At 33.2% G+C, this 16981-nt stretch overlaps 1 protein-coding gene across 7 annotated transcripts; it reads left to right on the top strand.

Annotated features, from left to right (window-relative positions):
- Positions 1–593: 593 nt before the first annotated feature.
- Positions 594–11493, top strand: LOC132635098 (uncharacterized). Of its 7 annotated transcripts, none has more exons than XR_009580430.1 (8): positions 594–830; positions 2177–2227; positions 3050–3231; positions 3713–3754; positions 4077–4175; positions 8561–10770; positions 10904–11002; positions 11174–11493. XR_009580430.1 is itself a non-coding variant. In XM_060351328.1 (7 exons), the coding sequence occupies exons 1-6, from the start codon at positions 766–768 to the stop codon at positions 10967–10969; spliced, it is 525 nt and encodes a 174-aa protein (XP_060207311.1). In that variant the 5' UTR covers positions 599–765; the 3' UTR covers positions 10970–11002; positions 11174–11493. The 7 variants fall into 7 exon arrangements, 3 of the variants coding, with proteins under 3 accessions (XP_060207310.1, XP_060207312.1, XP_060207311.1); XR_009580428.1 differs by having other exon boundaries at positions 598–830; positions 3050–3232; positions 4058–4175; positions 8561–8644; XR_009580427.1 differs by having other exon boundaries at positions 598–830; positions 3050–3232; positions 4058–4175; positions 8561–8792.
- The last annotated feature ends 5488 nt before the right edge of the window (positions 11494–16981 follow it).

Below are 16981 nucleotides of genomic sequence, written 5' to 3'. Positions count from 1 at the left end.
ATGCACAAGACAACATGACAAGTAAAATGAGCTAAACCGAGAATATTTACCAAAAATTAAAAAATAGTATTTCTTCATTTAAATAGAAAACAATTTCTACTTTGTTTCGTTTTAAACATGTAAAATTAATTTAATAATTTGAATTAGAATTATCCAAATCAAAATTTGATAAAAAATAATAAGTATTGTACACCTTTAAATTAATCGAATGAAAATTGAAAGTATCAACTGATGCTTAAATATTGCTATTGTTTTTATCTCAAATAGAGGAAAATACAAGTCTTCTCTTTAAAAAATATTAATAAATTTGCTGATTTTGTATTCGTAGCAAGCATTAATATAATAAAGTTTTAGATACGGAGCACAAACTACAATGTTATATTAATCGTGTTTTGATCATAATATATATCTATATATATATATATATATATATAAAATCACTATTCAAAGACAACTATATACACATAAATATAGACCGTCTAGTGTATGTACTATTAATAAGTGAAGAGTTGGGTACGACGAAGGGTAATTCAGTAAATATATCTTTGATCCGTGAGGGTATTTCCGGTATTCTACAAATGGTCAAATAGGTGTACTTGCACTCCAAAATTCTGGAATGATGGATCTTTCAATTTGTGTCTCTGCTTCGTCTTCACCCTCAATTTGTGTCTCTGGAAGTTCACCTGCTTCTCCCTCTTGCCCTAATTTTCTTCAAATTTTTACCAGTTTTATGGCTTAAAATTCATTGCTATTGTCAGAATATTCATGAACTCTCTCTTCAATGTTCTTTGGCTTTTTTTCCATTATGTGCTGCTTCTTCCGATTTTCTGGTGGGTTCTTTTGGTTGCTTCCTTTCTTCTTATTCTTTTTGTTTGTTTGCTTAGCTTTCTGGTGGTGGGTTTGCTCCAAAAAAAAAAAATCAAAAATTGTAAAATTTTGAAATGACAAACCCGGTTGAAGAATACACTGTTTAATTTTTTGTTGAGTTTTGGGACTAAATTTACTGCACTTGGAGTTTGGTGATTTAGTAGCCTTCTTGCTAATTTTGGGTAGAAAGTAGAGTCTTAGTTTTGATGTTGTTCCTTTGAAACCATTACTTTAAGCAGGACTATTATGAAAATATAGAGCTTTGTTGACTAGGTTTTCTAATTTGATGTCGGAGAAATTTGATTTATCTTTATAATATATAAAGTAGAATCTTAGTTTTGATGTTGTTCCCATGAAACCATTAGGATTATAATGAAAATATAGAGCTTTTGTTGACTGCATTTTCTAATTTGGTTGCTCCAGGAGAAATTTGATTTATCTTTATAATATATAATAATCTTGTGTTGAAAGTTATATCAAAATGGTCAGCTCAAATATGACCTGTAAAAGGAACCAAATCCCATCTTTTTTGGTCGAGCAGTGAAGAAAGTGTGATTACAGGTGAGGTCATGTCAAGTTTGAAATTAAAGGCAGGGACTTTTCAAGTGTAGATGCACTTCCAAAACAAGTGAACATTCTTCTTGTATAAATGAACAAAAAATTGTACAACATCATTGATGAGTGTTGTTTTAAACTTTTAATGGTGTAAAATCTTTAATTTGTACCATGTAAAATGCTTCAACAACTAATAGAAACTATTAACAGAAGACAATGCTCCAAGTTTGCCTAGCTTCCTCTAAGAGATTCTAAAACCAAAAGAATGTTATAACGTAATAGATTCAGCAAACGTTCTAAAGTTCGTAAGTTGTCATGATCTTGAGCCAAAGCCATTGATAAACTACTTTTTGTAATCAAGATAGTTCTTCAGAAACTTTGACTTACACTCTAAGATTGTATCATGGTTTTAGGTGTAAACTGCAAGATAAGAAAAAGAGAAGGACAAACTTGTGAGCACATAATGTAGCATGGATCCAATTTACAGTTTCAGTTTACCTGCAGCAAGACACAAAACACATCCCTATAAAAGGGTAAAGAAAAAATATAGAAAAGAAAAGTGCTAGATTGAAAAGGTTAGAGCTTTTTGTGGTTCAGTTTGTGTTTGACAAGTTTTGATGCAAAGTTATGTTTTTTTCCCCTTTTCATTAGTTCAGAGCTTTATGTTGAAGAGTTGTGGTTATTTTGTTAACGGGGTTTTGATTTCTTTCTTGGGAATGTGGATCTTATATTTCCAGAATCTATATGTTGTCAGGTATTTTTCATCTCTCTCCGTGCTCTTCGTCCTCTTTTCTCGATCTTGCTGGTGAGTTCTTTTCAGCTCTATTCAATTTTATTTCCATTTTTCTGGTTCAGTTTTCTGGCCTCCTTCATATTTTCCTGGTTTCTCTGGTTCAATTTTTTTTGCCTCTGTCTAAGTTGTTACATTTGATAAGTTTCGCATTGTTTTTTCCCCTTCTTCTTGCAATAGTTTCTACCCATCACTCCTGCATTCTTTTGAAATTTTGTCCAGTTTTTCTTTAATTTTAGTTTTCCTACTCTTCGCATATTTTTTTGCTAGGTGTTTTATATGCATGCCAGTAATTGTATCTGATCTGCGCATGCATATTTGCAAATAGATAACTGGTGCATATGTAGTTGTATATTTTATATTTGTTATTACAGATCGGTGACGCCTTTTCAATTTTTGGCACCATTTAATTACCGCAAATCGAAATATCCACGTAAAAAATTGTAGTATCGAGCTTATGCTTGCTTACTTGTCCACATTGTAGGCTATAATAACAGAAATACCCTTAGTCGTCTATGCGACTCACGCTTATTATAAAGTTAAATTAAATGTGTCTGTTTTCCTCCTGTCAACTTTATGTTGCTTTATCAAGAGCAAAAAGTTCAGACTGTGTAAAAATATTAATCCGACCTAGAACAGTAGACGATCCCGATGATCATTCTACCTACAATATAGTATATAATGAAATTATCCATAAAGCATTCTCTTAGGACTTTCAAAAAGCTACTAACTATTCATATAACATATGTAAGTTATTACTTGCATTTACATTTTTCATCAACCTTACTTCCTTTATCATACTATTCGATTGTTTAACCCACTTTAATTATTTTTCAGGGGATATAAAATGACACAGCGACTTGGTATATATGCAATCACTCCTGAAATACCAGACTGGACCTGTAAAGTGCAAGTTGTGGATATATGCAAACCAGGAGAAGGTTCTCACCATAAGATAAAATATTTGAACATGATCTGCAACATTGAAAATTTTGGTTTCTTCATATTCAAAATCTGCAGTTAAGCTACTTTCTCTCCCATTCATGCTTTGTAATATGTTTTTCTCTATTTTGGTTACCAATATTTCACTGGTAGCTGTATCTTTTAGTTTCAAAAGTTCTTATTTTCAATTTTTTCTTCGTTTAATTCACCCACGCCTCATAATGGGACTGTGGTGGTAACTCTTACGTTTTCTGACAGTTTCGTTTTTGCCAAATTTGGTTCTGCGGTTTAAGTTCTGAGTTTCATGTCATTTATTAATATGTGTTTTTCTTGCTTATTTAAAATTTTCTTCCTTCTTAAGAAGTAGACTTGTAAGGTGAAATTCTCCTCCTTTTTTTTTTTTTTTTTTTTTTTTTACTGTTAGTACCCTGTGCAATATGTGATTCACGCGAATGACTTGCGTTATTGGGGAGCTGTGCGTACCAATGAACCCAAGGCTTTTGATTATATGCCCAAAATAACTAAATACTTTTTTTTGTGGCTTTTCTTTCTCCACAGGTGTTCTAAGACCTACTCTTCTATCATTCAGGAGCTGAAAAGGTGCATTTACTTTTACTTTTCAATATTGGTAAACAATATATATGCAGTGTTATAAAATCATGTTAGAATGTATTCCATTTGCTTGCGTTGTGTATTTTTATTGTGCTGCTACTGCTACATTTTGTTGAACATGGTGTCAACAAGTAAAACCAGGTTATTACATAACCTTGATCAAAAGAAAAAGTAGATATAACTTATCACTGCCCTCATTCTTCGTTTGACTTTGACAGTCAGTCTTTTCCAATGAACATGTGTTTTAGCTTTAAAGAAGGCATATTTTCTTCTTTCTTAAAATCTTTGTAGATCTTTTTTACCGTTGCAGCTCCTGGGAGATATTCTGCTATATTGCTCAGATTATGTTGCAATGACACGTTCTGTTAGCTCACGAGGCAACTTGAGGAGTCTTCTGAGCCTATGCAAGGTATTGATCACTTTTCATGTTCCTCATTGTCACTCTTATTCGTTTTTACCCTTATGCCTCTTATAATGTATGTCTAAGTTCTTTTGGTGCAGTTGCTTCCATTTGCTTTCTATTCTGTATGATTTTACTGTGTTTCTTAGTATACCCTTTTTGTGAAAGAACTTATATTCTCTTTTATTGGTAAAGTTGTTTATTCCAGATGATTATATATTATATAATCTACAGAAGTAAGGAGTAAACTTTTACTGGGCATCGTTTGCGAACTGGAATCGGGTACAAATTTATCAGATCATTTATCGTAATACTTTTGTTGCCTTCCCCTCCAAATTCTTTTTCTATTTTAGGTGTGAGTAGTTTGTCGATATTTACATTAGTCGGGGCTCAAAGAGACCCGGACACCCGGTGCTTAATCAAAAAAAAAAAGTTTGTCGATATTTACAATTTAAAGAGAAATGGAGGCAAAGTATGTATTCAAATATGATTTATAATTAAAAGCATAAGCTTGTGGAATTCTTATTCAGAATTGCGTCAAGAGGTCCGTTCATGTTGTTTTCCTCTCATACGTTCTTCCACAAAATCTATTTGATGTCGTTAAGCAAAAGGGTAAGGAAGTAGATAGGGAACAAAGTTAAGTGCCTATCTTGAAAAATCAGTTTTCTCCCAGCAGCAGCCCATCGAAAAGGTGTTTGGGAAGCCTGAAAACATTGGAAAAGGATATCTATGAATACTTGGAATTTTGTTCCAATTTTATCCCCATCGTTAAACATACTGGTTTTTTGGCATCTACTTTGCAGCAAGGAATGATTGACACCTTTCATTTCTCTTGATAATTACTGTGTACTTGCGAAGTTAAATCACAAGTCTGTGTTTAAAAAGCTAACAATTTAAGTTTTGTGCTATTCAAACCTGTAGTGTTGTGGTGATCTCTAATATGAGCCCGTTTGGATGGGTTTAAAAAAAGTGACTTTTATGTATAAAGTGCTTTTAGAACTTTTAAGTGCTGAAAGTTATTTTTATAAATAAGCAGTTGAGTGTTTGGATAAAAGTGCTTATGCTGAAAATAAGTTGTTGATGTGTTTGGTAAATAAGTGCTGTTAAGCACTTATTTTCTGTCAAAATGACTGAAATACCCTTAAAGCTGTTAACACCCTAATAAGTTGATTTAAAAGATTTTTAAACTCTAAAATTGATTCAAATCAAAAGTAATTTATATTTTAAAATCACTTCCACTTTACCTGTACATATAGAATTCCATCTCAAACAAATTTACGAATTCAGGTGTAGTTTTTCATATATGGCTAGTCTATGGAAGAAGTTTCTGTCATTTGTGTAATTGTTCAATATACTAGACCTTTTTATTCGCTTAGAAGATAACTTTATTTTTCTTATTAGTAACAACTGCAAAAAAAATAGTAGCACATATTGTTAGTGTTGGAAATGTGGGTGGTTGGTATTTCATTATTTGCTTGTACGTTGAGGTACATACTGGAAATCTGAACATACTGCTTAAACCAAGGTGTTGTTACAGGCCCTCTGTGATCATTCCTATTTATTACCATTCAAAAAGAGTCGAACCATTGGCAATAACAGTGCGATAATAATATATTTCTCAGACTCTAAACAGTTGTGGTTGCCTCTATAAGCCTGCAAAAGGCATAAGATGTACTTAATAAAAGTGCTAATACAACCGAAAGCACTCCACTATAAATATAAGAAGTGGAAAATATTCATATAATACAAGCATCAAGCATTAGAAATGTCACTAGCAATCATATCACGAAACCCCATCCAATAAACATCATTTTGTTCTCCTACATCTTCGACATCTACATTGTTAGCTCTTGAAGTTGTGCCAATATCATTAGAATCAACCGATGGAATATAGCTCTCATTCTCGGCTGTTTGAAATGCATCATCCACATTGCATTTCTTTCTAATATAATTGTGAATGGCCATAGTAGCAAGTACGATGTCCCTTTGTGTGTCAATGTGATAGTTTGGCATGTCTCTCAAAATAGATCATCTTGCTTTCCAAACGCCAAATGTGCGCTCTACTACATTTCTACAAGAAGAATGTAAATAGTTAAATTTCCATAACTGCACGTATCACTAAACATTGAAGCGTCTGATGTCTGCCATATCTATTATATACTGATACCTTAACACAATGCACAAAGTTCCTATCAAAATTTAAAACTCTCCTCTAATTTTCTAATGGTGTTTGGTTAAAAAAGAATTTCAGAAAAATTGAAAAACCTTTTTGAAAGAACAAACACCAGCTAAAAATCAAACGTTCTAAACTCGGACAACACGAACCTTTTCTCTTTTATTATAATCAGTCTTAAGAAAGTTATTCACTATGTCCTAAGTAGTTTGTTGCTATAATTTAATTGAACATGGAGTTCTTTATAAAAATAAAAATAAAAGAACTTTTTGACACAGAATAGATATGAATAAAAAGTGACCTTTACCAAATATGGTTTGTCTTGGCATACAGTAGATTCTAACAAATTATGTTAACGGCAAAACCCAAAACAAAATTAACTAGTATTTTTTAAATATAAAAAACTATCTTTTTCTTAAACAAACAAAAGAATTAATGGTAACAAATAAATTGGAAAACCAAAATAGAAGTGGTACGTATGAGGTCTATATCCACTACTAAGATTCTAAGAACATAGTCGTCATCTTTGACGAATGGTCTCAAATGATCCCAATCCTCAGCCCTCAACCAAACCATCAAACTCAGACAATCTTATTTTCCTAATTTACACTTAATCCTCTTGTTAAAAGAGAAAAAGAACGTTAAAAACAAAAGACAAGCAAAACAAAATTAGTAAGAATATAACAAACTAACCCTTATGATGACAATGGGTCAAAGACTCTTGAGGTTTTATAGAAACATTTACTGACTTAATAATGCAGATCATGCTACAAAATACAACGTCAGGAACATTAAATCAGCTCCTCCACTGAAGGGAGGAAGTTCCAAAGTAGAGCATACCAGACAGCAGTAGCGAGAGTAATCAACATGTGTGTGTGTGTATGCAGATATTCATATAGAACGACAACTATTTTTGTAAGTTAGTATGTCCGTACATACTTAAATGCACTTATGGACACTTGAAAAGTATCTTATATCAGTGAGATTTCACTCACTAGTCACTACACAGATCTATCAGTAAATCAGCTGTATGGATGGGAAAATTACCAAACAAAGTGCAACGGAACCAAGGAATGAAGTCACTAAACTTTAATGGTCAATTGATACAATATGGTTTTGGAGACCGGTTTTACCACAGCGGTCTGTTGGAATAATGAACACTTGGTTCCGTGGCTTTATAGCTGAATAATGATCACAAACATAAAACAAAACAAAAATATTCAAGACAAATATCAAAATAAACAGAACAGATCATAGTGCGAATATTTACTTTTTCCTCTTTTTCCACAATACTAGGACTGAAGGAGAATTTGATCATTATATCCTTATCTTCAAAAGTAGCATTTTTACTGGGAAAAGCACACACGCAGTTCATTATGCACAACAGGGTTCAGCTATTTCTAATTGGAGACAAAAAGCATGGATTATCGTGTTTAAAACTAGTGCTACTTCTCTATTAATATCACCTTACTATTTTGTGTTAAAGATTGCATATGCATCTTGATTCTTCAAAGACCAATAAATCAAAATTAAGTTTCAACAAATCAAAATCATTTTCATTGAAAACCATTAAGTGCAGAAGAATCTAGAACAAAAGAAAAGCCATTGAAGGAAATATGCAGGCAATTATACTTGAAGATCAGAAAATTTGTAGAGCAAAATCAAAGAATAAGGAAGAAGAATACCTTAGATCAGTAGAAACTTGAAGAACTCAAGCGATTTTCAACATTGATTTTAGATTACAACCTTACATTTTTCAAGAACTCAGCGATTTGGGTAAATTTTAGAGAGAGAGAGTGAGTGTGGGAGTGAAGAAAGTTCTGGGTTTTGTAGAAGATCATGAACAGAGATCGTGGAGGCTGCGTTGTTGTAGAAGATGATGAACAAAAATCGTGGAGGCTGGGTTGTTATAGAAGAAATGAGAACAGATCGTGAATTTTAGGGTTTTAGCTAAGAGAGTATTTTGGGAATTAAAATAAACTATAAGGGATATAAAAGTAATTTACATGGTCAACGAAAATGGCTTTAAACCCTCCAAAAAAAAAAGTTAGGATTCCCAATTTTTCATTTTTGGGTGACTTTAAGCACTTTATGGCTTAAATTTAGCATTTTAAGTTGGTGGCCAAACATTACAATAAGCTAAAAAGGGCTTATAAGTTGGTTTGACCAACTTATAAGCCCATCTAAACGGGCTCTATGTAGGGTCATTAACAATTGGTAGGGAGAGTGCAATTTCTGGTAGATCACCCAAATCTCATCAACTTATTGAATGTTGTGGCGCTGACCAGGAAAGAGGTTTCTGGAGGTAACCTGTGTATGAATTCATGTCAAATAGAAGCCTAGACAATCATTTTTCAGCAGTGTCTTTCCTGCTCTTTCGTGGCCAAGAAGACTGCACATAGTGCTTGGGCAGCTTGAGGCCGATTTATTTACACGAAGAATTGTGAGTTTAGGTATTTTATTTGAATATCTTCTCCTAATTTCACTAATAAAATTTTTAGTGTATAAACTTTTAACCAGATTTTCTCTTCACTATGTAACCCTATTGGTGTTGCCATTGCATGCACTAACGGACCTACTAATTGCATCAACCGGTAACAAAGAGAACTGAAATGGATGACGAGTAAGGATGAGTTCTAATTATGATGTTTACCTGCAAGAGAAACAATTCAAAACCACTAGAGGTCAGAGTTTCAGTTGAGAGAAAATCTGAGATCAAATGTTGGCCGGTAGTGTAGATTGCGTCTAGATATTACTCCCTCTGTCCCAATTTTTTCGCTTTCCCAGATTCAAATTGTATGAACTTTAACCAACATTTTAAGATATTTTTCGCCAAATTGATATGAGAGAAGTTGTAACTTATAGTAGCTTTCATGTAGTTTTCAAATATATAAGTTTTAACTTAAGATATTGAGTTAATCTAATACAATTTAGCTTCAAAATTTAGTCAAATTAACTCTTAAAAAGCTAAAAGTATGACATAAATTAGGACGGAGGGGCAGAGGGAGTACCTAATAGCACTCTGGTGAAATATCAGAGAGAATTTATGTGATATTTTTCGCTTTCCCAAATTCAAACTGTATAAACTTTAACCAATATTTTAAGATATTTTTTCGCCAAATTGATATGAGAGAGAGAAGTTGTAACTTATAGTACCTTTCATGCAGTTTTCAAATATATAAATTTTAACTTAAGATATTGAGTTAATCCAATACAATTTGACTTCAAAATTTAGTCAAATTGACTCTCAAAAAGCGAAAAGTATGACATAAATTGGGACGGAGGTCCAGAGGGAGTACCTAAATAGCACTCTGACGAAATATCAGAGAGAGCTTAAGATACAATATTGAGTTGATAATTACATGGCCAACTTAGCATTTTGAATTAGATGAATCTCACTTCTGGAAGCATAGTTTGAGTGATCAGAACTCTATGAAAGAGTTTAATTGCTTAACCTTCATAGTTTTGCTTCTGATTATCTTCGTTTGATATCCTTAAAACATTTAATGTGGGATGAAATTTGCTGCTGAAGGTGAAGAATCAATCAAATGGCTTTAGGATTCATGCTAAAATGTTTCTTCATGAAGTGTTATCATAAATGTTTCTGTATATTTCCCCCATCTTCTTGCTAAATATATCTATTTGCTGACACTGGTTTAGAGATTTAGTTTACTACATTGAATTTATTTCTAGCATCCAGGGAAAATATCCACATTATCAAAAAAAAAAAAAAAAAAAAAAAAAAAAATTCTCTATAATTATTTCCCGTATTTCAGTAAAAATAGTATCTTTCCTAGCTTTTGAACCTTATCGGTAGTTTCAGATCAAATTTCAGAGGGTATCTATGTGTTTTGAGGATATACATTATGAACCCTTCCTCACAAGTCTTCATGAAGTTGTGCATACTAATTGATTTTTTATCTTGGTTACAGTTTATTTAGTTAATCTTGGAATTCCATTATTTGCTTGGACTATTAGCTGGAATTTTGTATGCATCTTACGAAACTTATTCTCATTGGGCCACCTTCTTACAGTGTAAACTTCATTGGTTAAATATAATACATTTACCAAAAAAATTTAAGCGGAGAAGGGTTGTGGAGCAGGACCATTATCCCATCAAATTTTGAATCATGCGCCTCTTGTCCTCTGAAATTTCTCGATTATCTAAAGAATATAAATACAGTACTGGTTCGGAAGCATGAAACGTGAATTCAAATAATGCAGGGGGTATCCATCATCAGGTTAACAACTTGACCAAACAAGTGACACTTGTGTCTCTGCACCATACATCCAAAATTTCATTTAGCTTGACACCAAGCTCAGTCCCCTTCACCCACACTCCCAGTCAGTATTGACTCAATTGCCCATAAAAGATGGAGCTTATGACTGTAGGAGGACTTAATATATCGAACAAGTTATTGTCTGTAGAAGGTACCCAATCTGCAAATTTAGTAGAAATGAAATATCAACTTTATGCATTTTATGCCCTTTATCATTTTTTTTTGGTGGTTTTGCAATTCATTTTGTTGGATTTCTAGCTGTTAGTATAATCTTTCCTTCTCAGCCATGCTCGGTAACTGAAGAGCTGATTGATGGATTTAGAGATGGAGAATTATTGTTCGTTCTCTAGGTTTTCCCTGCTCTGTGCTCTTATCTTTACGTGGTAAGTGTTTGAGAAAATTTCTTGTTTTGCTTTATTCCTTTTTCGTCTCCTCAAAATTCAGCTGCACTTAAATTCTATCTCGGTTTACTATGGTTTTTGAGGGATTAGATCTTATGGAACAGTTATTACAAACTTTTCAACAATATGTTTGACAAGCTTGTTCATATAAAGGTAAGGTGGATTACAGATGATGTGGAGATTCCCTTTTTACAACGGAAAGAAGGAAGTGACAACCCAGCAGAAGCAGATGTCGTAAAGTGTAAGAAAGGTGAATCAAAAGCTATGAAACAGGAACTCAAGACATTATACATATGATGTTTGTGGTCAACTGCACCTCCTTTTGTCATGAAACGAACTGAAGAATATAGGCAGCAAGCTTTACATTGTTGGAAGTACATATTCATGATCTTTTAGATATCTTGTACACCTTTGTTCCTCAATGTATCTAATGCTATATAGTATGAAGCGTTGATATTGTGAACATTTGATCAGGTTCACATTATTACTTCCGTTTTCAGTAATAATCCATGCTGATTAAAACAAATATAAAATTATTCTCAATATTGTATCTTTTTGGTGATGTTGTATTAATGTGTCACACAATGAAGTTGGGCAAACGCCTGTGCTATGCACGGGCCATCTAGTAATAATAATAAAAAGGAACAACATGAACGTTGAGATGAGTAGACGGGGGCTTGTAGTTGTAAGCACACATCTACGTGTACAATAGTTCTCTCTCTGTCTCAAAATAAGTATCATCTTAGCAAAAATCAAGTCCATTAAGAAATTCATAAATACAAGTAGAGTTTACTAACCTATGTTTTTTTAAGAATTGAACAATATTAAAGATGACTACTTCTTTAATGCTAAAGGCATAGTTGAAAACATTAGTCAATATTTGTCTTGAATTCCTAAGGTAACACTTATTTTGGGACCAATTTTTTTCTTAAGATGACACTTATTTTGGGACTGAGTATTATGGGGATAAAAAGTGGACTGTCGAACAAGGCTAGAGGTCAAGGTTTAGAGGAGGAAAGGCTTTGGGTATTTAGGCACCTAGATGGCTAGACTGAATTATAAAGGGCACTAGGGGTATACAAAGAAAACCGATAAATTGCACTGAACAGACAATTCAAGGAAAAAATCTGACTAGTGATTTGGTTTTGAAAAAAAAAAAAAACCTAATTTGGTTTAACTAAAAAAAGTCAAACCAAACCAAACCAAATCACCCCGACATTGCATGTATACAAATTTTAAAAATATTTTGTACATAAAAACATTTAGTTGTAATGTAATTTATAGTTTATCAACAAAAGTAATGTAATTTATAAATATTTCTTAAATACTTTCATAGTCTTTTCACATATTTTCAAGGCTAGAGTTAGAATTTTGAATGACCCAATTAATTTTATAGTCAATAGATGTTAGTAACTCAAATAAAAGCTCAAATTAAAACCAATTCAATACTAATACTAATAAAAGAAATTGAATTCTAACACTAGGAATAATAATAATGCTGGATATGTATTCTTAGTTTTGCATTGGTTTAGGCAATGAAATACATATTTTTTTTTTTAAAAATATTTAGTCATGTAATTAATTCTTATTAGCCAAACTTATTTTAGAATGACTTAGTACCTTTAAATTTTGATCATTTTCATTATGGCTTAGCGATTTCATTAATCTTTTATAAAAATAAATAAATTATTTTAGTACAAACTCATCTCACATTTTGTGTTATTTTCTTAAGAAATACCTTAATTAGATAGTTGTATTACTAGGACTAAGAAATATTTGAAACACAAGAAAGAAATATTTGAAACGCAAGTTATATGTTTTATATGAAGACTTTACCCAAAAAAATTCGAAAAACCCGAAGTTGAAAAACTCTACTTTTATTGGTTTGGTTTGATTTGTAGATTTAAAAGCGCGGCACAATTGATTTGGCTTGATATTTGAAAAATCCAAACCAACCCGGTCATGTACACCCCTAAAGGGCGTAGTGTATAGAATAGTAAACGAAATTCTTCTAAAAATTAAAATCAACATAATTACGGAGTTTTTTTTTTCTTTTAAAGTCAAATATATTTGGTAAAATGAAAAGGTTCGTAGATGAAGGCATTTTAATCTGGGAGTAAGATGTGGCACTATTTGGTTTCATTATTTTGGAGATATTGGAGCTACATATGTAGATCTTTTCTAGCGTCTTTGCTTAAACATTGAGTTAAATGGTATTATATTAACTCGACCAAGATGATCATGTAACCAGTGACGGATGTGATTAAGGAAATTTGAGTTTAATTAAATACAATATTTTTAGCACGGAATTCAGATGATATATGTGTAAATATTAAATTTTAAACTTATAATAATTTTGAAAATAATATAAAAAGTAAAGTCGTCTTGTTTAATCCTCCATATATACATGCATCTAACATATGTGGATTTTAAGGAGCCGTTTGCTAGGACGTAGCAGAGAAAATAATACGTGTATTATCTTTGGTATTATTAATCTCGTGGTTGGTTGAAATTTTTAACCTATGTACAACTAATACATGTATTAGTTATACACCCTATTCAGTACAATTCTTGTACATAAACCTATGCATAATTTAATACCAGTACTATGGGTGTGTTTGGTATGGAGGAAAATGTTTTCCTAAAAAATGTTTTCTTAGAAAATAAGTGAATTTCTACTTATATTCTCATGTTCGTTTGGGTAATGGAAAATAAGTGAATTTCTTACTTATATTCTCATGTTCGTTGGGCAACGGAAAATAAGTGAATTTCTTACTTATTTTCTCATGTTTGTTCGGTTGGTAGACATTTTCAGGAAAATACCTACCCAAGCCTCACAACTCCACCCCAACCCCCCACCACCCCTTTGTTTTTTGAAGTTTTGAATTTTTTTTTCTGGATTTTCTAAACCACCCCATCCCCTCCCCCCGCCCCAACCCCACTCACCTACCCCCCACCCCCAATTTTTTTTTTTTGAAGTTTCAAATTTTCTTTTCTTGGTTTTCTACAAAATCACAACTCCCCCCCCCCCCCCCCCCCTGCCCACAAAAAAAAATTCTTAAAAAAAAGTTTTAAAAGTTACTTTTTTCGGATTTTTACACCATCCACCCCACGACCCCACCCCCTCCAATAACCTCGCAAACTTTCAATTTTTATAATTTTTTAATAAAGGTAAAATTAAATTGGAAGTAGAAAATTCGGGAGGGGGTAAGGGGGCGTGCGGGGGGTGGGTGTAGAGGATCAAAAAGAAAACTTTTCAAAACTTTTTCAAAAAAATTAATTCTTTTGGAGGGGGTGGTGGGGGTTTCGGGAGGGGGGGGGGGTTGGTCATGGGGGTGGGTGGGGTGAAAAAAAAAGAAACTTGTAAAACTTTTTTTAAGAAAAAAGAAAAAAAATTTGGGGGGAAGGGTGGGTGGGGGGTTGAGTGCGGGGGGGAGTGGGGGGGGGGGAGGCCGGAGGGATGTGGTGGTGTAGAAACGAAAAAGAAAAATTAAAAGTAAAAAAAAATTAGGGAGGGTGGGGTGGGGGGTGAGGTGCGGGGTGGGGGTAGCGTGTGGGGTGGGCGGAGTGATTGGGGGGAGAGGGGGAAGGGATGTGGTGGTGTCGAAATCCAAAAGAAAAATAAAATAAAAAATTGAGGGGGTGGGGGTAGGGTGCGGCGTGGGGGAAGTGGTGCATGGGTTGCGGGAGTGGTTGGAGGGTGGGGTGGTGCATGGTTGTGGAAGTGGTTGGGATTTGGTAGTTAGGGGGTGGGGGTGAGGGTGCGTGGTGCAAAAAATCAAAAAAATAAAATAAATTCAAAACCTTTTTTTTTTAAAACAAAATTTTTTTTTTGTTGGGGGGGGGGGGGGGGTGGGGTGGGCATGGGAGTGGGGGTGGTTGGGGTTGGGTTGAGTGGTTGGTGGAATGCACTTGTGGACTTGTTTTCCTTACTTTTATTAGGGAAGTCATTTTCTCTATTTTTTAGGAAATTATTTTCCTAAATAAAATGTTTTCCAAAAATTTTGACCAAAAAATTGACATACCGAACACACCCTATATGTCTATTCTAATATACACCCTATTTATGTAACTCGAAAAACCAAATAGTCTAAAAAAATAATCTTAGCATAACTATTCTAATACATCCTACCAAACGAACCCAGAGTATTTAATCTAGAAGTTGATACTTTTAGATTCGGTGCATAATTTATCTCCCCTCTTGGGACAATAACTCTGCAACACTTTGATTCTTATTGATTCCTGGATCGATATTTTCTTTCTGTTCTTTTTATTTACTTAAACAAATGTATAAAATAGCTGGATCTTATGTCATAAAAATAAGAAATAATGCAGTGAGAGGACGGTGTTGGAGAGTGAAGGGACCATCAGCAAGGTAAGGGAAAATATATATGGTGTCTGGTTAAGGCCCCTAGGAGTTATTTGCTTCCCACAGTACAGGAAAGTGGGAAAACAATTACAAACAGTGCTGGCAATATAACAAACACGACAACATGTTTTTTGGCAGTATATGAAATTATGATGTTACCTTGTGGATTGAGATCGATAATAATCCAATTGAAGGTGCAGTTGTTCTGAGTATCTCTTCATCCAAACTATTTCTGAATCTAAAATATCTGTTTTCTTTGACTTATCCATTTGATATTCGCAAACTCTAAGTTCAATTGATTCGATTTCATGTAAACTTTACAAATGATTACTTTTCAATTCATGTATTTAAAAATGATCGTTGTCATGAAGTTTTAAATTTTATGACAGTGGCTTTAGCACCGAAAATAGTTAGAGGGCGCTATTTCTACTTTGAGTTCGTGTCAAGTTAGTCCACTAATGAAGATAAAAAAGCTTCCTAATGAAAAGTTATTCATTCCTAAAATTCGAACCAGAAATTTTTATTAGGTGAGCCATTAACCAGATAACACACTCTAGTTTAGAAAAATGATTTTTGATTTAAGATTCTAAACCGTGCCATACCCTCCCCCCCACCCCCGCGCACCCCCCCCCCTCTTTTAGCACATAGTTCGGTAGGACTAATAGAAAGTAGAGGAGTCTCAACTGCACAATTCTATATAACCACAAGATCACAAAAGTTCGTGCTCTTGTGCTGCGATTCAATAATTTGAGCTATGGGTTATTGAAATGTTCCATTAAAAATCAGGATCCTAAATTTTTTGAAAATGGATATGACGTCGATGCAGAGCGAATTTAGAATTCAAGCTTTATAGATTCAATCATTAAGGTTCTTAACATTGAACTCGCAATATTCTACAAATTATTCAACTATACCTATTACATTTTTCAATTTTAATAGATATCATGCTCCACTCTAAAAGTATTTGGTTCAAATGAACACGGTATCGGTATTAGTGTAGACACTTATTTTGATTGGACGCTAGCGATTTGGGATATACAGATTACTTGTTATTTTAATTTTTTAAAATTATTATGTAATTCTAAATGGTTTAAGATGTGGTTATGTTCAGATATATATAACAAAACACAGAAAGAAAAATTGTAGCTGGAAAAGACGGGCACGTGAATCATGATTGGGCACTCGAGCTGATTGAAGAAAATTTAGTTGGGAAATGGACCAACCAGAATTAATTAACTCCATGATTTAGTCGGTCCTGTACTTTTTCTAATAGAAATTTAAATTCATGTTCTCCATATTATTGCATCTTCTTGATCGATTAGCCAAAATTGCATGTGACAATATGAGTGCCGCGCCGCTCGTGCAAAATTGAATTTGAGCACAATTAATCATATATACAAAACATCTGTAATGTTTCTTATAAATGTAATTAAGCTTTGTCTTGTTTCCAAGTTCTAACTTTTTCTTCTCATTTGATACTAAAAAAGTAAAACAAAATAATAATAAGGTTGAATAGTTTGATTATCAGACGGAAAAGCAAAAGATAAATGGATTAAATAAAATGGAAAAAATAATAAGATAACAATAGTTGA

The sequence above is a fragment of the Lycium barbarum genome, chromosome 4 (genome assembly GCF_019175385.1).
Source record: "Lycium barbarum isolate Lr01 chromosome 4, ASM1917538v2, whole genome shotgun sequence".
In the NCBI taxonomy this organism is placed as follows: domain Eukaryota; kingdom Viridiplantae; phylum Streptophyta; class Magnoliopsida; order Solanales; family Solanaceae; genus Lycium; species Lycium barbarum.
This window is presented reverse-complemented; position numbering and strand designations above follow the sequence as displayed.